General features: G+C 41.7%; 3 protein-coding genes across 6 annotated transcripts; 1 reads left to right on the top strand and 2 right to left on the bottom strand.

Moving 5' to 3' along the window:
* Window positions 1-226: 226 nt before the first annotated feature.
* Window positions 227-10,884, bottom strand: usp42 (ubiquitin specific peptidase 42). 2 transcript variants are annotated; one of them, XM_078278714.1, is made up of 18 exons: window positions 10,774-10,884; window positions 9,040-9,292; window positions 7,608-7,814; window positions 7,338-7,448; window positions 7,016-7,115; window positions 6,516-6,583; window positions 6,328-6,398; window positions 6,117-6,199; window positions 5,918-6,029; window positions 5,638-5,778; window positions 5,170-5,270; window positions 4,877-5,042; window positions 4,097-4,777; window positions 3,895-3,977; window positions 2,590-3,702; window positions 1,741-2,045; window positions 1,595-1,658; window positions 227-1,361 (listed from the first exon to the last, which is right to left on the bottom strand). In XM_078278714.1, exons 2-17 carry the CDS (start codon window positions 9,281-9,283, stop codon window positions 1,597-1,599), a joined length of 3,648 nt encoding a protein of 1,215 aa, XP_078134840.1. In that variant the 5' UTR covers window positions 9,284-9,292; window positions 10,774-10,884; the 3' UTR covers window positions 227-1,361; window positions 1,595-1,596. The 2 variants fall into 2 exon arrangements, with proteins under 2 accessions (XP_078134840.1, XP_078134839.1); XM_078278713.1 differs by having other exon boundaries at window positions 1,741-2,048.
* A 517-nt stretch (window positions 10,885-11,401) lies between these two features.
* On the bottom strand, window positions 11,402-22,841 carry eif2ak1 (eukaryotic translation initiation factor 2-alpha kinase 1). Of its 3 annotated transcripts, XM_078279386.1 has the most exons (16): window positions 22,441-22,503; window positions 20,350-20,439; window positions 19,734-19,901; window positions 19,434-19,570; window positions 19,024-19,067; window positions 18,831-18,930; window positions 18,643-18,723; window positions 18,458-18,551; window positions 18,317-18,365; window positions 17,082-17,439; window positions 16,851-16,959; window positions 16,625-16,731; window positions 12,621-12,735; window positions 12,440-12,519; window positions 12,019-12,252; window positions 11,402-11,725 (listed from the first exon to the last, which is right to left on the bottom strand). In XM_078279386.1, the coding sequence occupies exons 3-16, from the start codon at window positions 19,867-19,869 to the stop codon at window positions 11,600-11,602; spliced, it is 1,770 nt and encodes a 589-aa protein (XP_078135512.1). In that variant the 5' UTR covers window positions 19,870-19,901; window positions 20,350-20,439; window positions 22,441-22,503; the 3' UTR covers window positions 11,402-11,599. The 3 variants fall into 3 exon arrangements, with proteins under 3 accessions (XP_078135512.1, XP_078135510.1, XP_078135511.1); XM_078279384.1 differs by lacking the exon at window positions 20,350-20,439 and having other exon boundaries at window positions 22,441-22,841; XM_078279385.1 differs by lacking the exons at window positions 20,350-20,439; window positions 22,441-22,503 and adding an exon at window positions 20,071-20,254.
* On the top strand, window positions 13,112-16,772 carry LOC144536315 (ankyrin repeat domain-containing protein 61-like). The gene is made up of 5 exons (XM_078279387.1): window positions 13,112-13,937; window positions 14,231-14,325; window positions 15,196-15,367; window positions 15,548-15,745; window positions 15,890-16,772. Exons 1-5 carry the CDS (start codon window positions 13,758-13,760, stop codon window positions 16,511-16,513), a joined length of 1,269 nt encoding a protein of 422 aa, XP_078135513.1. The 5' UTR covers window positions 13,112-13,757; the 3' UTR covers window positions 16,514-16,772.
* Window positions 22,842-22,853: the final 12 nt, after the last annotated feature.

The raw sequence follows: 22,853 nt of genomic DNA on the forward strand, positions 1-22,853 counted from the left end.
TATCAGTTTCCATCCACACTTAAATGTATCTACATCATAATTTAACGGTAGTGGAAAGTTTGTTTAACAAGAGGCTTGGTTACAATCAATCTATTCCTAGTATATAATACAAAGGCAGACAGGAACTTTTCATAAATCCCTGGCAACTAGTCAGTCATGTCCGTTAGCATTTTCCCCCCCATTCATTTCAATGCAGCTTGTAAACAAAGTCAAAGACCAAGAACAATTACAATTTCTGACATGAACAAATGTATTTTAAGGCTTTTACCTTATACAATGTATAAATTCTGACATGCTAAACTAAAACAGCAGTTTTTTTTTTTAACTTCTGTCGAAGGTTGGGAAAAAAAGCAAACCATATTCCTTGCCATAGTTTGTCCAGAGTATGGTCAAAATTAACATGGATTTTTTTCTAAAAACAAAGCAGAACAAAACATCTACCGATAACCCTGATACAGGATTTTTACGTATAAAAATAACTGATAGTACAGTCCAAAATTAAATTCACAGTATTTTTGATGACGCTAGAAGACACAAACTGTATTTTTCATTTAAAAAAAGCAAACAAATGGTCCACAGTCATGATAACATGTTGATGCTTTTTTTTTCCTTTCAATGTTTAAAAAGAAAAAGAATGTGAGAGAGGCATGATCCAGAGAGAAACCTTAGCATCTGTGAAAAAGTTTAAAAATTACATAGTGAATCTTAGGCTTCAGAGCAAAAAATGAAAAATCATAATAAAAAATAAAAAAAAAACTGGGAAATGTCCTCAAGTCTGTCCAGGGTTTATGTGGAGCTATCAGTCAGCGAAGCCTTGTAGCTGCGCTGCACTCGTCTGTCTGTCTGTGAATATCTCCCTCAATTAGTTTGTCCGCTCCCAGTGGGATCAAAGAAAAAACTCAAAAACATTGCGGCTCTGTAAATATGGTGACATCTTAAACTTGCAGCCAACGTGATGCCTTTTCTCCTCGGCAACACGTTTCCCTTTAGTTTCATTTTTATTCGAAGCAGGTGGATATCCACGATGGATGTTTGCAGGTTTTCAAGTCCTGAGTTCCACTGAGCAGCAGTTGAGATGTTCAAGCTCCAGGCTTTGTTTGTGTTCATACAAGTATATATATATTAATATCTTTCATCATAAATGTCCAATGGGTGACAGTTTGTTTTTAACCATAGTTAGGAGAATCGTGGCAAATAAATCATTGCCTTAAAAAAAAAAAAAAAAAAAAAAAAAAAGATTTCTGAACATTTAAAACACTTTCGCTGTGGTAAAAATACAATATATTCCCAACGAAGAAGCACCACGTCAAAAAAGATGTTGACTTCATTCCTCTGCTGTTGTTAAAATGGTGTTGATGTGTCTGAAACGAGAAAGAAGAGATCTCTGTAAAATCGGTTTGCAGACCTATTAGCTAAAATATTTGCACCTATAGATTAGATTAGATTCAACTTTATTGTCATTGTGCAGTGTACAAGTACAAATACAGCGAAATGCAGTTTATGCAGTCTATAACAAGAGTTCCTACTGTTTATTAGCACCGATCTGTACTAGAGATGTACTACTGTGATAATCATTAAAAGGGCGCCCACTCACAGTCAGTGTTTCAAGCCACTGGAGAATCCGTGGGAGTCGCCATTGGTTTGGCTATAACCATTTCCTGCAAAACAGGATCAACACTATAAATTGACAAGCTCCACAGCGACATGACATGACTCGGACTGTGAGAAAGCGGTTAATACCTTTGTGTCCGTTGAGATGGTGGTGAGTCGAACCGTTTGTGTGTGAGGGCTGGATGGAGGGGAGTAGATGGTCACTGCTGCCATCAGTGTAGTCTGTGCGCCGGCGCTTTTCTGGCGACAAAACGTGTTTCGTGTCCTTGACGTCATGGTAACGCCGCTTGCGGCTCTCCCTCTCCTCACTGCTTCGGTTCCTGTGGCTCCGAGCTGCTCCTGGGCTTCGCTGCTCGGCCTCGCTGTCCCGCTGCCTCCTCTTTTTCTTCTTCTTCTTTTTTGTTTCAGCGGCTCTGTCTGAGTCCACTTCGGAGCTTCTAGGGAAAAACGGAAAACACGCCACGATTATTCTGAATCCACGACTAAATCCAAAACTGACTGACGAGTTGAAGGCTTTGTCAACAGCTTAAGACAAATAGTGTAGATACGTTAAAGTCTATAAAAACATAAAAAAATATGGGGAAAAAAAAAAAAAAAAAACACCCCTTACAACTTCACAGAACCCAAGTTGATGTCTGCAAATCTCTTCAATTGTGTTTTCTCAGAAATTCCAAAATCCAAAACTATTGCATTTACTATGACAAAGAAAAAATCCAGCAAATCCTTACATTTGAGGAGCTAAAACCTTGCTTGAAAAATTGCTACAACAATGCATTATCAAAATAGTTGCAGATTTCCTTTCTAGCGATTGACTAATTGGCTAACTGTTTTAGTCCTAAAATAATGAGAATGAAATTATGCAATTCAGTTTACAATGGAGGATAGTACAATTGATGGTGATCTAACACTGAGTTGGTTGAGCAAAATGGCAAATATTACTATCCAAAACTAAATTTACACAATATAGCGTTAACTCACCCGCTCTCGCGGTGTCTGTCTTGATCCTTTGACTTCTTCTTTTTCTTGCTCTTTTTGTGTTTTTTAGAGCGGCGGGCCTCAGAGCTGTCATCCCTCTCCTTGCTCAACGGATCAGCAGTCCTGTGATTCTGGTCCTCCCTGTTCGGAGCCGATTCAAACGAGGAGAGACGAGCCCGAGGAGGCGAGTCCTTGGACTTTGTGGAGGTTTCTCGCTCTGTGGCAGGCGAGGAAGTCTCCTCTTTTGACGGATAGCGGTCCCTCTCTCTGCCGTTGCTCTTGTCCATCACCCGGGGTTCTCGACTCTCCTGCTGCCACCGCCCACGACTATGAGACCCCTCGCGATAGGGATAACCGTGTCCCCTCCGCTCACGGTCCCAGTCCTCTCTGGACCGGTGGTGATGATAGTGGTGGTAATGGTGAGAGCACCTGTCGCGATCACGCTCCCTGGGGTGGTGGACGTTCCGCTCCCAGCGACGCTCAGACTCCCAATCCCTGTAGGAACGATCGTAAGGAGGCATACGATCCCTGTACGAGCGACGGTGGGGATCCCGGGAGTCCCGTCTGTGCCGATGGTGATCACCGTCACTTTCTCCACTCCTGTCCCTGTAGTGTCTCTCCCTGTCGTGTCTCTCCCTGTCTCTGCTCCAGTCAGTGTACAGTCTGTCTCTTTCCCTGTCTCGGGAAGTTTGTCCTTCATTGCCTCTAGAACTGGGCTTGGACTGGTGTTGCTCCTTAGCATCTGTGCGTCTTTCAGTGCCTGCTGACGTATCACTGGTCTGTGGTGAATCCTTTGCCTTCTCCCCACCTCTGCTAACCTTCTGTGGAGCTGCAGAGACCCCATTGGTGCTTTGGGAGCACTCTGGCTGGATGGATAAGGCCGCAGGGTTGCCACGCTGGGCACAAGAGGAAGCAGATTCCCTAGATGTGACAGAATGGGTCTTTGTAGCTGAAGGTGGAGAGCTAACGGCGGTGGATGCTGTACGCTGAGGCAGGGGTTCAGACACCGCTTTAGCCCTTGTGTCAGGAGTGGAGAGATGCTGGCTTTCGCTGGCAGCAGGATGGATGCTCTGAGAAGAACTGCCCTGGGATGAGGAAGAATGATGGGCCTCTTTGCTAGAAAAAAACAAAATACATAAGCAAATAAATATTGCTTGGTATCACACTTTTGGGGTGCAATGTCTGTGTATACTGTAAAAATGTGAGAATAAAGTAAATTCATAAAACTCACTGATTTTTTTAAACTGCTTAATATGTGGCTGATAGAGAAATAGCTTTTCCAGCTTACTGTTAGAGTGCTAATCTTACCTTGAATCACTATGGTCACTATCTAGTCCATTAGCAGTAACAGTAGCCGCTGTGGATGAACTGCCATGATTACTGCCAGAGATCTGAGGAGCAAAAACAAGATGATTTATTTATTATTTATCAATTTAGAAACAATAATACTGTTCATAAGATTATACATTTATTATAAAGAGATGGCAAGAACACAAAGCATATCATTTACTTTATCAGGGGTGTTGTGTCCATTCACTTTGTGGTGTCCATAATGGTGCCCATTTTGACTGGATTTAGAGACGCCATTGGTTGGTCCATTTAATCCGTAACCGTTGTGGTGTACTCCCGACTCTCCGTTGGTGGCTTGAGGAGAATTATTAAAGGCCTCTCCCGTTCTGCCGTTTCCATTAAAACGAGACTTGGCTGAACCGCCGTTATCCAGAGTGCCACAGTTCTCCTGGTCCGATTCCTCTGAAGACTCTTGGCCGTACGGCACCAAGAACGACGATCCATTCCCTCCTGTGTGGTGGTTCCCGTTTCTGCAAGACGTGCCGTTAATGTGGTTAAGCTGACGTGGAACAAAGCGAACGTCTGAGGTAGACTGAGAGGAGGATAAAGAGCTGGAGGATGAGGAGCTGCTGCTGCTGCTGCTGGCGGCAGAGGACGGCTGGCTGTAAGAGGACGAGGAGGAGGACGGCCGGTTCGGTTTGCCTTGTCCAATGAAGAATGAAAGCTTCTGGCGCTTGTCGTGGTCTGGGATCATTGTGGGCCGGCTGATTGAGTGGGAGATGGAAGAAGAGGAAGATGCCAGTCCATGGCTTGGTTTTTCCACAACACTGCTGCTGGTGCTGGGCTTGGAGTTGGTGGGATAGTCCCTCAGAGATCCATTCCCATTAACGTGAAGCGTGCGCTGAGGAGGAAACAAAAAGGACATGTTTTAAGTGTCTAGGTCCAACACTGGACTATATATCTCAAATGGATAACATTCAAATATTAAAGTCTGCAGTACCTTGGTCATGTGTGGTGGCAGCTGGGGACCGATGAAGCCGATGTTGTTTTGGTGGACGGTGGTGTTGACGCGTGGTATCACCACCGGTCGTGGAGACGACTGACCAGGGACGCCTGGGTTATGGCTCATGTGGCTGTAGTCCCCTGTTTTTTTCACATCACTGGACCTAGTGACACCAGCAAAAGAGACATTAGCAATAGGAAGCATTTTAAACGAATGAGAGGGTTCACAGAAAGCCACAAAGCCTTTAATAAGGTTTCTTAGAATGTCTTTTAAAATGATGGTTTACTCACTTGATGTAGAAAAGGACATAAGCCTGCTGGTTGAGAACAGACCTGATGTCACTGACAGACACAGAGGAGTCGTTCATCTGATACCACTGCCCATTGCTTGCCTGGGAAACAACAGAAGAGTTGGCAGGTTTTAATATATTGGCTTAACAGAATCATAATTGTTACCCATCTTCCATTTCAACATTTTACTTTTACTCAGTTTCTGAATTTGCTATTAGACATATTTTAATAGAATAATAATAATAATAAGAATAATAATATTGTGTTTATATACTTTTATGCACTCAAACTAAGACCTGGAGAAACATTTTTTCTAAGTCAAGACCTCAATCTGTTAAGAGCAAGAGTTGATGTAGGAACTCTGCATTCAGTTGTTATGGTGAGCTGTAGAGACAAATGTGTGCATGTGTACTTGGCAACAGCAGCGCCATGATTGATTAGAACATTGGGCCAAAGCAGTGCCAGTACCTTAATATAGCAGAAGTAGTGTCCAGCATGACAGCTGAATCCAGAGTGGACCAGCACAGCATACAGCCCGTAGACCTGGGGCTCCCCTTGAGACTGAGACATAAAGGGCTGCAGGTCCAGGTACTCTGGATATTTCACATCCTGATGACCAAAAAAAAAACAACAACAGCTGACTAATATCAAATCAAATATTCACTTCACAAAAACACTACACTTACAGGTGATTTTCTATTTTTCCTATCATGGTTCAGGATATTAAAGCCCACACATGTCACTGTACCTTTGTGATTTTGCCTCCACTGAAGTTTGCAAAGCGTTTGAGTGAGAGGGTGAGCACATTGGAGCTGCGATGGATGGTAAATCTCTTTGAGGCTGTGACCATTTTTTTGCACCTGAGGAAAATAAATGTTCAGTTAGTTAGCTGCCAGACTCTTTCTTGACATCTGTTCTAAATTCCTTTAGTCTGTAAAACAACTCACTTGGTGCACTTGTAGGCGTTTTCTCCATCCAGCTGTTCTGGCTTGACAAATTGCTCCAGAGCCTTGGAGACACTGGGAGCTGTCTGCATGGACAGAAAAATGGATTTTGGTACGGTTCTCAAGATCCTTGCAAAAATCTGAATTTCTTTTTTAATACATTTGCAGTAAAACACAGATATATCAGACAAGTGACAGAGAATCATCTGATTACCTTAATTTCGAGAGTTATATCCAAAAAAGGGTCAAATGTATCGGAGACTGCTTTGCAGTTTAAACATTTAACTGAAAAAGAAAAATCCGTGTTTATTAATTAGTCGAGGAAAGCTGTAAAACAAAACAAAAATTACCTCATGTAGAAGAAACAAATCAAGAAAACAAAATCAACGCTTGTTAACATACCTCTGGACCTTAGGTACCCGCCAAAGACTTGATGGATGAAAGTAGTTGCCTGCGTTTGTCTGTCCAATCTGTCACAAAGATAAATATGAGGATGAAAATCAACCAATTAGGGCAATGACATACCTGACTGGTTGCTTTATTAATCCAACAAACACATATTTTCTGGCTGTACTGAAACAGAGATACAAAATTACAGTATATTGCACTGACAAGTGACAACATATTGCAGCCGAAACAGCCGGAATGAGAAAGGGAGGAATTAGAGCAAGAGTAATTAGTTGAGAGGCCACCTGTTACTACAGAATATGAATCAACTTGAGGTTCCTAAAATCACTCCGAGAACCACCATGGCCAGCCCAGAGCATCTATTAAACATGCATTTAGGCTTTGTATGCATACATAAACTACTTGGCAAGGGCTTGACACCGAGTTCACATATTTCAGGAGAACAACATGAATACTTTAATCTGTGTACAGTTTTGGAAATGTATGAAACTTACTTGGTCCCAGGTAAGCAGGCCTTTTGCATAGCATCCACTGTGTACCGCAGGAACTCATGGGCATCCTCCTGACTTCCATAGCGGAAGTGCTTAGCAATCCCTGTAAGGGAAAAAAACAAAACAGTAAAATATATAGGAAGTTGATAAATGATATTACACTTACACATAGATGTAAAGTTAAAAATAATTTTAACAGCACACTACAAACTCCCCTCCAAAATTAAAAAAGTAAACAGCCACACAAGCGCCTCTGTGTCATTCGGTTCAGGTACACATTTTGTAAAATAACTTCTGTGTTTTAGGTCTACAGACAACCACTTACTTTTGAGCTCATTGAGCACTCCAATGGGCTTAATGACATTCCCAGAGTTTGCAAAAACCTGAATGATGTGATTTTGCATGGTGCACATCATACAGAACCCCGGCTCGTGACCTGCGGCAGGGACAGATGGTCAAAACATTGATTAGTAAGACATGAACCAGACAAGAAATCAGCTCACAAATACAAGCTTGGTGTGACAATTACTGCATGACTGTACAATTACACAATAACTTCCTTGGTGCAAAGAAGCACCATGAAACACTAACTTACATGTTTTGGAGTGCTCCCGTGTCAGCAAGTAGTTGGCAAACGGAGGGGTGTAGGTAAGACACTGCAGGGCTGAGTTGAGGAAGCAGGTGTTCCCCATGTTCTGCAGGCCTGCACCAATGCGCTGAACCTGGGTCCACTTCAGGTTGAGCCGCTCTGGAGGGAAGAGGACCTTCTGGGGCGAGTCAATGCCATCACCGCTGCTTATCACTATACACACAGAGCCAACATTGTTACTAAAATTAGATTCAATAGGGTTCACCTTCAGGACCTTACAGTCATAGCTATCAGTCTAAAGAGTTATATAAATGTAATCCTGACTACTGAGTCAGGCCGGTTTCACATAGCGTCAGGCAGTCCTCCAGCGTACTGGCGAAAAACGCAAGTATTCCCATTAATTTTGAATGGGGGTGGTGGGGGCCCCGGTGGGTGAAAAAAAACAAAAAAAAAACACAGAGGCCTGCAGCGAAAAAAACGATAACAGACTCAACTTTTGTAGAAATGCAACCCGACGTCACGCTGCGGTGGCCAATCATGTCACCCGCGATCAGCCTTGTCAGTCTGTTTTGAGGTGGTGTAAGAGTCCCGTACAGTAAATAAAAAATGATAAGGTTAAAAAACAAAACAAGCACTTAACTGCCCAGGAGTTTGTGTAACAGCTGACTGTTTCCTGCAACAAGCTCCAGCACAAAGCACAGTCTCTCTGTCTCTCTCTCTCCGTGAAATGAAGCTGCCTGCTCGGAAATGTCGAGATCTATAAACGATCTGACGGAAAACAATATTTGTGAAATATATAGTCTATTTGTGCTACAGTACATTAGGTGGTTAAAGAACACAACAGGACGTCACACAAATGGGCCATTTATGTGACACTCCCACCGCCGCACAATCCTGTGGCGAATCGCCGGGCCGACTGATCTAGTCTGAATAAAGCCTAAGACTGTAAAACAAGTTGAAGGATAAAAGAGTTTCTCTTTTGTTTCTGCTAAACAAGTCAGGCTGCTCTTTATATCAAAACACCAATTGCCTCACAAGCTCAGGAGATTGATCATGCTCTCACAAAACTGGCTTGGTTATGTAACTGGATGAATGAAAGTAGAGTGGAAGCAGCAACACAACACCCACAAAACCAGTTGTGTCACAGTCTTATAATAATAACAATAACAATCCCATAATAAAAGTAGCATACAATTGTGGCTTCCTTAGTGAGCTTGGCATTATGTATATGTACATCAGCATTTCCAATACAGATGGGAAAATACTGATTGGTATTAGCCTCAAATTAATTTATAATTGAGCTGCTTGAAAAGATAGGTCAGAATACTCTTCCATGCATCTACTGTGTGAGCGATAAATGGAGGGTAAGGCGTACATTTTCCTCACAGCTTTCAAGGCATGCATTAAAAACACAGCTGATAAAAGCCCTTGCTCCTACCTTGCTCCTTGGGCCGGTCCGCAGAGGAGGGTGTACTGTTGTAGACTGCAGCTCCAGGCGTTGGGCCCAGGCAGCCTCCTGCAGCCTTCAGCCTCGGAGAGTCGCTGGGCATCGTGGGATTGCCCATTGCCCAGCTGCTTGAACAGCTGCCGTCCATCCCCGCGTCTCCACTGGTAAAGGGAGTTCGCTTACACCCGACTGACTCGTGGTCAGACTTTTCTGAAGATCTGTCAACTATGGTCATTGTTCATTGCTGTGTGAGGGGCAGAAACACAGAGGTATACAACTATGCTGCTGAGAATAAAGATTGAGTTCAAGGGTTTGCGTTTATCATTTCTGTTGTTGCTTTAGACATATGTAATCTGAGTGTGGCACATCATGACCGTTACTGTTCTCAAATACAGAGTGATAACTTTTTCTGAACTTCTCTTACTGTTCTCGAGAAGTGTAACACACACACTAAATTATACACGTCTTTTTGTTCTCACAGACGATATTAACACAACTAATTTGGATAACATTACAGTACATTTAGATTATAGCCACTACGGTAAATACCATAGCCATAATATCACTATTTACCACAAATGATCCCTGCATTCAAATACATTGTTTATTTGCATTAGACAATTTCAGGGTCATCTACTACTATGCCCCTTCGTCAGTTATAAAAATGTTGTATTAGATATGATGATTTATTTTAGGAGGGAGGGGGAATCACTGTTTCACAGAAGAAAAGTCCCTCTCAGTGATATCTTTCACACCAACCAAACTCAGTGGGAGCTGTACATTATCAAAGTATCAATTAACAAAAGCTATGAACAAATGAATAGCAGGGACTGACTGCAATTGAGTTAAAAGTAAGACATTTCTCATTCAGCCACTTGTATCTAAAAACTAAAGTAACATAGCTCTTGGTGATAGCAAATCATGGGCACTTGTGAGGTTTCCTTTAAAAGGCAAACGTATGGAAACTGCTTCGAATATGTTAAAAGCTACTAACTTCTGCTAAAGTTACCTTGTGAACGTTAGCTACTAGTTCAAAAACCCGACAGAGGAAATGCCGTGGTCGGAAGCACGTTTACAACAACAGCTGTTCCCTCCCACCTACTCCGGTTGATTGGCGCACGTTGGCTAACAGACGGCTGCTAGGCCTTTAACACGCAGCGCCGCTAAACCTCACTAAAACACGCATTAAACCTTCGTAAGCCCTTGTGGGAGACATAACACCGATTGAAAGCCCATCTTTGTCGTCGATGACAGGAACAGAATGACTGATGAGGAGCGAGCGACTCCCGAAGTCACGAACACCATGGAAACGGCGAACACATAGCTAACAAACGGGGCTAGCTCACATTACGTGCGGCGACGGCAGCGCTCGTGCGGCAATATTGATGCTAACGCTAGCTAGCTCGGCTCGATGGAAGCTGAGTGACATGGCGGAGAGCAACGTAACCATCTACTATAAACGCCAAAGAGCAGTTTTTTAATTTCCACTTCGAAATACATTTGATTTACAATACGTGGGCTTCAGTAACAGAACGTCTATCTAGCTAGCCGAGAAAGGAGGGGCTCGACACCGGCGGTTGTGTGTGCTCACTGCGCTGCTCTCTCCGACATGACAGAGAACCGGTGTAAGACTACTACAACAAATCTCAGCGGCTTAGGCCTACCAAAACATTACGGCTGCACAGTTAATGTGACAATTAATCGTAAAATCAGCAACACACTCACCTAAAATCTGTCATGAATACGTTAATAGCGATTGTAAATCCATTCCTTATTTCCAGCGGGTGTCCGGCGGTGAACAATGACGTAGCTAATTGTCCCACGGGTACATCCGGGTACCTGCAATGAAAGGCGGTCTCTGATTGGTTCATTCCGCCGTTTCTGTGAGAGGAACGTGTTTCGGGACCTTTGTGTACACAATGTACAACCAACATTTCGTGCTTTATACCCACAGAGAGATACTTTAAGTGGTTCCAGTATAATTACTTGGTTATAAGCAGGCCAACTTGACAGCACAGATGTTTATATATGAGCTGGAATGCCCATTTAAAAATAGATTAAGCAGTACCCACAGTATTTCCACTTTTAAAAGTTAATAACTGTGTACCGTGTAAAATCCCATAAAATCAAAATTGAAAAGCTTATTGTGTCCACAATTGGTTTTCAAGTTGCTGACAATTATGGTCAGCTTCATGATCAGGAAGCTGCACAAAATCATAATAGACATGGTCAACTCTGTTTATAGGTCACTTTTTTCACTTTCACTTTCAATTTGTTATAAGTGTACTACTTTTAAAGAAACATCTCAAATGATCAATAATTACATATTGCTTTTCAGAAATCCAACAAGATGTAGCAGAAATACGTTTTATTGAACAGCTGAATGAAGATAAATAATTGCACCCTTACATCCAGGTGTACAACACACGTTTATATGCTTATATACACACACACACACTCTACCAGTTGTACCAATTCACCAAAACATAGTGCAGCAGTGGTTGAATAAATCAAGTTTTGACAGTATGTGAAAGGCTGAGATCTTTAAGGCTCAGGTCTTGTCCGACTCAGAGAAATGAACTGGGACTTCTGAGCTCTGAAGCCGACTGATCTGTCTCTTCAGCTGCATGATCTCTTCCTCCTGCTCTTCAACCCTTCTCTGCAACCCATGGATCACCTAAAGAAAAAAAGAAATATGCTTTAAATTGGTTGGTATTTAGCCTTGTTGAAGCCAACAGAGACACTTTCTGGTGACACATGCAGTGTAGCCACACATGTAAACAGTAAAACAAAAACTGCACATTATATGTAATCCTAAATCCAATTTACATTTGTTTCCAGACAGTTACATACTTGTAGATTTTGAATTATTAATACCAAATCATTCTTTTTAATTTTTTCATAGCACAAAAAGCCATCAGGAGGTTATTTTTTTAGAGCTAAAATATACCCATATATCCCCAGACGTACTATGTCTTTACTGCAGAAGAGTTCACTCTGTAGAAGCTCGCTGGCCGTGGGCCGAACACTGGGGTCCTTATTTGTCAGCTTCATGATGAACTTAGTCAGGACTGGCCATCTCTGGCAAAACGAGTCTGGGATTTTCCCCTCTCTCAGGTCCCCAAGGGTCCGGACCCGCTCCATCTCTGTCCCAAAAGGCTGGAATAGCTCAAGAGCCAGCACTCCGATGCTGTACATATCTGACTGGGAAAGCAAAAACATTACAAATAAAGATTCTTAAAAATGTCATATAAGCGATGATACTGATGAAGATTAATGATAAAATGACAAAGTTAAAATAAATGATAAAAGTACAGCACGAAAATATGTCATGTTATGTGAAAAAATGAAGTCTGAGTTCACATAATTTAGTTAGTATGTATGTGTTTACCTTTGAATCATAATGGGAGCCCTTCAGTTGTTCTGGAGCAGCATACACAAATGTTCCAACACCTGTAGTATGTGAGGAATCTGCAAAATACACCAGAAATGTGACTTTAAAGAAAACAGTACCATCTAGCGGTATTTCTGTGAAGTACTGTGTTATAAAAATATATAACAAGCAGTATTACCAGTGCTGGGAGAGGTGGTGCTTTTATGGCCATCTATTATTATATCCCTGCAGGCCAGACCAAAGTCCCCAATCCGAACATGGTAGTCATGACCATGGAGGAAAATGTTCCTTGGCTGTAGAAAAAACAAATACATTGTAATTATAGCTGCTGCACAGCTGTGAGTCAGGGCCGGGCATTTTAATGAGGAAGAAGACAAATGAGAAATACAATTATCATTAAACCTTGAAATCTAGTTGTCTAATGCACACAAACAATACATGAGTAGGTATTAGCATGTTTGTTCTGTATTAACCAGGGCTTGAACTCACAAACTCAGACATCAGAGACAAGTCATGATCTTGTTGAGCTAACTGCCAAGTAAGTAACCATAGAAGGCTTTTACACTTAATGACCGGCAAGCAGATTTCAAACTAGTGACAAAAATCCAGTTATCAAGACAACATTCTGAGAATTTGTGTACTTTATTTTAAACAACATAGATAGGTATGTAATTTTTTTTTTTTTTTACAAAGATTGAATGCTCCATAAGTGACAAAACTGATCCTTAAAGATGCTATATTCCCATTGACTGCAATAGCTTACATGAGGATAGAATTCAAAATGTTGTCAAAATTTCAGTTTTGGAGAAAAAAGTCCGATATTTACCACACTACTTCCACCACGAGATCATGATGAACATTGGACATTTATTAAGTGAGAATTTGAGGTAGTTGTTTACAGTACATTAGTAATAGTAATTGGCAAGCATTTCAGTTTTTGCAAAGTAATAATTCCCTGCTTTCCTAAAAGTAAAATATTGAGGTGCCTCAAGCCTTGAAACAACCTCAATATAACTGAGAAGGGTGTCATCAGTTCCCATAATTGGCCCCGCACGTAGCCAGAAGTTATCAGTTGTGACAGGAAGGCTTTACATCAAACTTTAGGCACGTAACTCTCAAACCGACTGACTGAAAACACAGAACACAGAAAACAGAAGTAGCATTTTGATTTCTCCCTTCTCAGAGAGCCAAATTAGCTGACAAATGAGAAGTTCACACTTGCATGGACAAACCAGAACAACCCGCTTTAAACCACTACAGTACACACTTCCTGAGAGACTAAACACAGACAGCAGTGAAGCTGCCATGCCTGGTCATGTTGGAGGAGAGCAAAGAACATGGGGATAGGAGCGGTAACACTGTCAAGTTACTCAACAAGGAATTCTATACCGGAATAACGGATGAAGACTTGGGACGTATAGAAGACATGTCAAAAAAGTATGGGAGCAACTTTCTCATCGAGATACAGGGTGCACCTGTGGACGTTTTCTGGAAGGTAAATGCAACAATGCAACAATTTTTTTTTAAATGACAATTGACAGAATTGAAACATGTTAAATGTTTAGTTTCCCAGTGCCACATGGACAGAAACACAGCATCTTATACGTATGTATTATAATATTGCCAAATATATAAATGAACATGCATACAGTATGCACAGTGATGACCACAAGAAGCGTATTATTCAATTCATAAAATCAAAAGAAAAAATAAGGACATTCTTCCAATGTTTGATTGCAACATATTAGTATTTCTCAGATTGTCTTGTCTTGTCTCGCCTCGCCTCAGGGTCTTGCTACACTTCCCCTTCATCTGGCTGCCTCTTACAAAAGAGTAAAGAGCATGCAGAGCCTGCTGTCAACAGGGGCAGACGCTGAACTGAGGTCTGGATAAACACAATAAACAACTCAGCTGGAGTTGTTTATCTTTTATCTTTATTTGTTTATATATTTATTTTACAATGGCATGCAACACTTGTTCCTTTTAATCGTTTACCGGTGTTCGACAACCATGTAAAGCAGCTAACCAGATTTTTTTTTTCCCACTTAAGAAGTAGTAACTCAGATCTGTAGTTTCAACTGCTGAACTTAATATGCTTATACATGCCTTCATCTCATCTCACAACAACTGTACACACTTTTCTTCTTACTTAGTATGTCTGCTCTGGATCGTCTTTAGTCATTCCAGAATACTGCTGCAAGGCTACTCACTAGGTCAAATAGGCCGTCTCATATTAACCCTGTTCTTAAGTCTCTTCACTGGCATATAAGATTCAGTTTAAAATTCTCAATCCTACATACAGAACATTGCACGGTCAGGCTCCTGCAAATGTGCCTGAGGTACTTCACCCATATTCGTCAGCTCGCTCTCTTAGGTCAAATATGATAAATGTACTGTCTGTCCCACGCACCCGGCCTAAGACCTGAGGTGATCGAGCTTTTGAGTCCATGGCACCTCTGCCTCCACCCTTACGGTCCGCTGCTTCTGTGGATTTAAAAAATAAAATCAGACAAAGACCTACCTGTTTAGACAGGCGTTTGGTTGACCTGTCTGCACTTGATGTATTATTATGTCATTTTTTTTTAAAAATGTGTTATGTTATCTTGTATGTTTTTTATGCCCCTGTAAAACACTTTGTGATTTTATCTGTGAAAAGCGCTTTATAAATACATTTTATTTACTTAAAGACTTACTTTTATCTTGAATAAATAAAAAAATCTGCACCGGTTTCACTGTCTCTACCTCTGTCACAGGGACCAGCTCGGTCGAACCACTCTGCACTTGGTGATAGCCGGTTGGCCGAGAATCCTGACTAATTGGCCAAAACCAGGCTCCAAGTTCCAGACTGCTGTAATCGGTGTGCGTAGGCAGGCAGAGGCCTGTCTACGGCTCCTCTGTGAGCACGGTGTTAACGTCAATGCAGAGGTGGGTGGAACGTTTATCATATAGAACATCAAAGTTTAGCAATTTCAGCATTTTTTTTTTTTTTTTTACTAATTTAAGGTCATGTCTGTGAAACATACACTTTAAAAGATCCTCAAGAACGCAAATAAATTCCTTTTGAAATATTTCGCCAAAGGTGTGTTTCTTGTGGTTCCTCTCTAGGTGGAGGGGAGTCACCAGACAGCTCTCCACCTGTCAGTACGCTACGTGGCTCTGTCTGCTGTCCACATTCTGGCCAGCTATGGTGCTGATGTTAATGCTGTGGACAGCACTGGGATGACTCCCCTGCACATGGCCGCTGGGATCCTCCATAAGGACATTATGGCCAGCTTGATCAAGGAGGGAGCAGATATAAACATGGTTCGCATTGTCCCTCTGTGCATAGGAATTCATAAGTGACACCCAGTGATTCCCCTTTAACTGTCTTTTTGGTGCTTTAATCTTGTTGTCATATGTGCATTAGGTTCTACATTAACTTCAAGTACATTCTTGACTATTTTCAAGGGGGTCAAGCATTCTGGCAACACTCCTCTGCACCTAGCTGCTGTGGCAATGGCTATGAAGACCACTCAAACCCCGGGGGACGACATTAGCTGCATCTCTGAACTGCTTGAGCACGGGGCCGAGGTCAACGCGGTGAACAAAGCTGGGTTGACACCTTTACAGGAGGCATGCAGCATGGGCAACAAGGAGCTGGTGGAGCTGCTGCTCAGGTATGGAGCCAATATCAATAAGCTGACTAAAGCAGGGGAGAGCTGTCTGTTCCTGTTCCTGAACCACAGGCCTAATGTAAGGAACAGCTCTCTGCTGCTGAAACTCCTCAGCCTCACCTCCCTGCTCACGGTCTACAACCACAACGGCCACCTGCCCTCCACCTTGACACTTCCATGTTTCTTCAAACAGAGAGACCAGCTACTAAATCTCACTCAGCAGCCAAGGAGGCTTCAGGATATTTGCAAGAGTGGCATTTATCTAAAACATGTGCATGACAAGAGAGAAGAGTTGAGAAAGATCCTGCCTGAGAAGCTATATGACTTTGTATTCAACTACTGGGAAACAAAGATTTCCTTTGTGACAGATGTTGACCAGGACTCTTTTAATGACTTTTTTAATATTACTTCTAGTTGACACCAGTGTGTCAATGCAAACTACTGCAAAAGTTTGCATTAAGCTACAGAGATAACCTCAAATACTGTATATGCTGATCACTGACAAACATAATCTATCAAAGCACCTTACCTTCAGGTCTCTGTGCATGATTCCCCTGGAGTGAATGTACTCCACTCCTTCAAGTATCTTTCTCAGCATGCTGCATGTATGTTCGGTATCAACACATCTGTAAGGACCTGAAAATACAAAAGTTTATAAAAAAAAATTCTCTAAACTTGTATTTGATGTCATTTTATGTATAATCTGTAATAGAACAATATCATTTTGTAAAGGAATTCAAGTGTAAAACAATTACATCTTGAGGTTTGTTCTTCTTTGGGCTTGGTGTTCCTCTCAGAGATCCAGTCCTTCAGTGAGCGCTCACACAGCTGCATCTGGATGTAGAGCATCAGGTGGAACTGTACCTGCAGATATAACCATAACTGAAAACATAAATCCATTTTAAGTGTACACTGAAGCGAAAACATGGCAATCGTTATCCCTCTAGAAATTTGTCTGATCACTGAAAGCCTGGTTAAGCACCTACCTCTTTAAAAGGCTTTGTTGTGCATTTGTCGATGCAGGAGTTGTTGTTCAGTTCCATGCTACTCCTGCTGGATTCCTCCTCTAACAGTGCTGAACTGTCCCGCCCCATGACAGGACATTTGGAGCTTTTCAGGGGACCTCGTTGTCCCAGGAACACACAGGGGACGTAGTTCTCGGGAATCCGGCGCATCGTCTTGGGACACACCACCTGGCCCTTCTCCTGGGTTGGAACTAAAGCTGTGACGTGTTCCGCCTCTCTTGGGGGTACTTTGGCATTTGAAGCAGAATCTGTCGATGCTCGACTGAGGCTTTGGAAAACTATCGAAGAGCTGGAGCTGTTGTCGGGGCTCTCATTAGAACTGCGAAAGAAAGAGCCGAGATAGACTTAGTGTTGTTGGACAACTACTATCGCATTGCCAGATATTATTCCTCAGCGCTGCTGAGTAAGGTCTGGCTCCTCCACACATGTATTCCAGGATAGGAGGGAAAAAAAACACTCTGGGTTGTTTGCATTTCTTTAAACCAATCGCAATCTTCTTGGGCGGAGCTAAGCTCCGGATGCAGCGACGGTGGCTCTGCAAAATAGTCTTGGGAAGGAACTTGTTTTGGTCAAACATTTGTACCCCTCAAAAGAAAACACCACATACAATATTAAATTAAGTTAACTGTTCACAGAATACAGTGACGTGAGCTATTTAAATTAGCTGGATACATGGTGAAAATTAATTTGCTCTTACCAGTGTATCGCAGTGTGTATTTTGTCCATAGCAAATCCCCGCCAATCGGTCCCAAAACGTCCCAGTTAGAGAGTAAATGCCGTAAACATATTAATTGTAAGTCTTTACAATCATTCCCCGGAAGAACCAAGCAGGCTTGCCTTATTGCACGATCCAAATTTTCTTCAGAATTTTTTCAGCGTGTAGCTTACTAATTTGGAGGTTCTGGTTGTTGTTTCCCATAGCAAACGGAGTTTGAGAACGGCAATACAAAGAGAGGGACATCCAGCGCCGGATGTTCCAGCGACTATCCTGGAAATAAACTGTTGTCGACCCAGACTATTGGAAAACATAATCAATCAATCAGACTTTTTTTATATAGCATAGAAATGTAGCACAAAGTGCTTCATACAACCCCCCTCTCCCCCACACACACACACAGACACAGACACAGATGTACACATCTAACACACCTGCCAGTATACACGTAAGATCAAACACCATCGGAAAATGATCCTACCTGTCTTGTTGTTCCGGTGACTCCAGTGCAGGCAGGAGAGGCTCAGGATCTACAACAGAGTTGTTTTTCTCATAAAGCTTCTCTTATGATAGTACAGTCACTAATTTCAGCCCAACAAATTTGTCGCAGTTAACAACTCACATGCCACAGGCTGAACATGTTCCATCCACGCAGTGTGATAGCCAACAACATTTACATGTAGCAGGCTGGACAACATTTTGACTTCCCTGAGGACCTAGATCCACACAAAATAGTGTAATTATTAATCTATTATATCTCTGGGCGTAAAAAAAAACTACTCTATTGATAAAACACTGATGGCCCACCTTTATGCAGTCATCTTTTGAGACTTTTTTGATGAGAATTTTCTTCACCGCATAAAACTGTCCATCCAGTTTGTTCATAACCTACAAGATGATGTCAAATATAACATGATTGAGTTAATCAACTTAGTCCTTCTTTAGAGGAGTTTGTTAAAAAAAAAAGAAGCATCGAGTAGAAAAGAGTAAAATACCTTAAAAACATTTCCATATGATCCTTTTCCAAGTCGGACTATTTCTTCAAATTCACTAACATACCGGGACGTCTGTGCTTGAAACAGACCCTCCTTAGGTCTGTGGGAAGGCATAAACAAACATCACTTCCACAATACTTAAATATTTAATCGAAGCAAGTCAACTTCAAAAACTACTCAAAGTACAGCCTACCTTATAGCAGGATTGTGTGTGTTTGAGCCAAGATCTTGTTGGCCCTGCATAATGAGATGAGGATGAAGAGTAACCACACTGTGCACATGATAACACTAGATTGTACCAGTTAGTAATTTTTTAAAGCTTTACCCAGTTCACAAAACTGTAAGTTAACGGCTTTGATCAATACTCTTATTGACAAGTCTATTATACATAGTACAAATACCCACTTTACATAATAGTCCTAGTCCCAAACTAACAACATACCTACTACTACTAAGCCCCCAATAGAGAAGATTAGCCAAAATAATTTGGGATCTTTTTTTAATGGGCCCTGTCCCATCGCAAGTATGAATAGGTGGTGCCTTGAAGTAGAAAAGGTTGCGAACCCCTGCCCTGGTGGACATACTGGTGATGTGTCCAGTTACCTGTGGGTACAGCGAGGAGCTGGCAGCGTGAAGCAGCTCAGTGAAGGCCCGGTTGTGCTGCAGTCTGACGGTGCTGAACTCATCACTTATGGCCAAAGGGGAGAGGAGATTCATGGCAGCTAAACGCTGGCCAATGACTGTCAGGAGGAAACAAAACAATAATTTGTAACTACAGTTTGTAAATTTGGAATAAATAAACAATAATCGCAAGGTACTTGACACAGCCGAATGTAGGGACAGAATGGTAAACATGTCTTTTCAAACTACCAATCAATTCCAGCCCAACATCTCAGTACATACCTTTAAACAGCGTACGTGAGCGCGCTGGGTTGCTCTCATAGACGAAGCACAGGTGCTCCAGAAGAGACCCCAGGAGAAGGTGGTTGGGGATTGCTGAGGCAAACTCTTGGATGGACGGGTAATGTTTACCAGCCATAAACACCTCACGATTATTATCTGTGTCAGAAGCTGAGCATAACAAATTTAAAAAGCAGTGGTTAATTATTATGATGGTGATGATTCTTTGTTCCGTTTTGTTTTTGTAGCACCAAACAGTTTAGATTATATTTCACTTTGTTAAACTCCAACTAAAATCAAATACTCATATAAGCACACTGTTTCTTTGCTGTAGTCTTACCTTCTTCAATAACTTTTGCTATCATTTCAACAATGTTTCTGTCTCCTAGGTCCATTTTCTTCTGTATAAAAACACCGTTGGTGCGATATTTAGCTTACTAATGATTATCCTGTTCACCCCCGGGGCAAAATATAAGCTCATCTTGTTCATACATAAGGGGGCGTGCACAGCAGTAATGCTTATCTGCCTGGTCCAGCGGACACCAGCCTCCTCCACCTACTGTACTCCCACACTGACTGTAAACACATGACCAAGTTGAGCAACTTGAGGTCACTGTACCTGAATGGGAGAGAGGGACTGGTTTATCTTTCCCCACACATCTTTACTCTCATACCGCTGGATGAGCGGAGTGGCAGGTCTTGACTTGTTCTGTAGCAGAAATTGGTTGCTGAACTCAAATTTGACTTGATCTTACATTCCGATGATGTCACTAGACCCATGCAAACTTATTTGTCAACAGCAAGTTCGTAGAAGATTAAGGGTAAATTGGCATTCCACCAAATTTATATATGAAGGTCAATTTACCCGTCATGGAGAGTACTACTCAGCCTGTAAAAACAGCTGTGTGAAGTCTTCTGTGGCAGTGGAGGGAGCTCTCTAAAGTCTGAGAAAATAACCCTGATAATGTCATCTGCATTATAACTGGGGGGCATGTAGTTTAAAAGATGGCTGGATTTAACAGGCAGGGAGGGTCTAATGAAAGATGCTGTCAAGTTGCATTATTGGACATGGAGGACCCACCAATTTCTAAACCTTGACTCATACATACACAAAAGGCCGGATGTCTTGGCATCCATTGCTTGGAGTTTGACCATTCTATTTTTAATCTGTCTTGAACTAGTCCTCCTACTTTATGAATGTCCTATATCAAATTACTGGAGTACCCCTTAAAGCCTGTTGATTAGGGGTGGGCTATAAGCTTACAGAAAAAAATAACACAATACCTTCTTCTTCTAATATTGATTCATACCACGCTATATATCAATATACTGTGTTTTTTATTAAGAAACAAAAACAAACATGTAGTTGTTATTCGTAATATTTACAACATGAGACTGCAACAGTTCTTTTTTTAAGACAGGAGAGCTGAAGACATAAAAGAGGTAGAGAGGAGGAATGATATGCAGCAAAGGGACGCAGGTCGGGAATCGAACCCACGGCCATTGTGGTAAGGACTGAGCCTTTGTACACGGGGTGCACGTTCAACCAGGTGAGCTACCCGGGCGTCCCGACTGCAACAGTTCTTGAAGAAATCTACTACTACTACTACTGTAAAATTAGACAACTTTAGAGGCTTGGTTTGGATTAATTTACCTTAATGGAATAGAGAACAGGACTGGGCTGTCCAACTATGTGGAAATATCTTTATTCTAGAGGTTATTTCTATGATGGAACAATCAAAGTTGATCCTTAGAGGCTTACAGTCTGCAGTTTGTGTAATACAGGGACACTACCATGGCTTGTAGAGGGGACAAACTGTCCTAAGATGAGGAAAAGACTAAAACATGTATGAATGGAAATGCATTTTGTTGCCCAAAAGTGTAATAACCAGTCCGATATTTATGCGATGAAATTGCGGGAACTTGCAAAAACTGCGGTTTCATCATGGCTTCATCGCGGGGTTTGCAGCTTTTCGACGATGTTAACATCGCGTAATTACGTCGCTTCATAACGTTCCCATGGCAACAGGGGGAAATGGCTGCTCTTGTGTGAAGTAAACGCAACATTTTTCAACTTTCTGCTAAGATATATGTGACTTTTTTTTGCAACGAAAACGCGGGGATTATGAAATTATGCAAGCCCCGCATATTTTGCGCGGAAATCGGCAATTTATACGGCGAAAGTGCGGCGTATTTGAAAAAAAATGCGCCCCCCGCATAAATATGCAGACTTTGGCTGATTATGCATTGAATTATGAGATCGCATAATCGTTTTTTTCTGGAGGGACTGAATAACAAACACTAAACTATGGCATTAAAACACGATTACACTGAAATCTACAAGTGCAAAAATATGGTATAGTATGGACTGTGCTAGAAGATAAATAATGTAAATTTTAAAATGTGGCTATATTTTCCTGGACTTTATGAACTCCAAATCTTGCTTTAAAAATGTTTAATGGGGGACAACTGGTGGATGCTGGGATACTGGTTACTGCCCAAAACCAAGAATCTGATTTATGGATGTGTCTGATGTGTAAAACATGTAGGTGTGTGGGCAGAAATTAGCTCAACTTTTTATTAACTGCAGACAATTTCATGTTCAGGTTTTATAATTAAACCATTCAACAGAATTAGGCACGATACATTTGTTATTACAACTAATTAAATACAACTAATGAATTAACGTAGAAGAAGAAAAGCTGCTTACTGTCAAAATGGACTTCATCGTCCTCTTCGCTTGCCACACTTAACAGGCTAACGTTACTCTCAACCTCATGTCTCTTGATGGGTTTAAGGTTGCGGACAGCCAAAAAGTTACTGCTGCTTCCAGAACATTCCTCTGACCTCAGGAATCCGTTGTTGGGTGTTGAACTGTACATTTTTGTCTGCAAACAACGATGACTTGACAAAACAAAGTACTAAAACGCTGTCTAATTCACACAGCAGCTAACGTTATTTTATATCTGCAGTATGCTGCGTCAAACTACAATTTAAATACTTCCTTCCCAAGTGTTAACATCGTATGAATCTTTCAGAAGAGATTAAACATTACTCTCACAAGTAGCCGACCATATGGTCTGTCAAAAGACGCCATAATGCAATAGCCAGAGAGGGACCGTC

This window comes from Sander vitreus, chromosome 21 (assembly GCF_031162955.1).
Source record: "Sander vitreus isolate 19-12246 chromosome 21, sanVit1, whole genome shotgun sequence".
NCBI classification, from domain to species: Eukaryota; Metazoa; Chordata; class Actinopteri; order Perciformes; family Percidae; genus Sander; species Sander vitreus.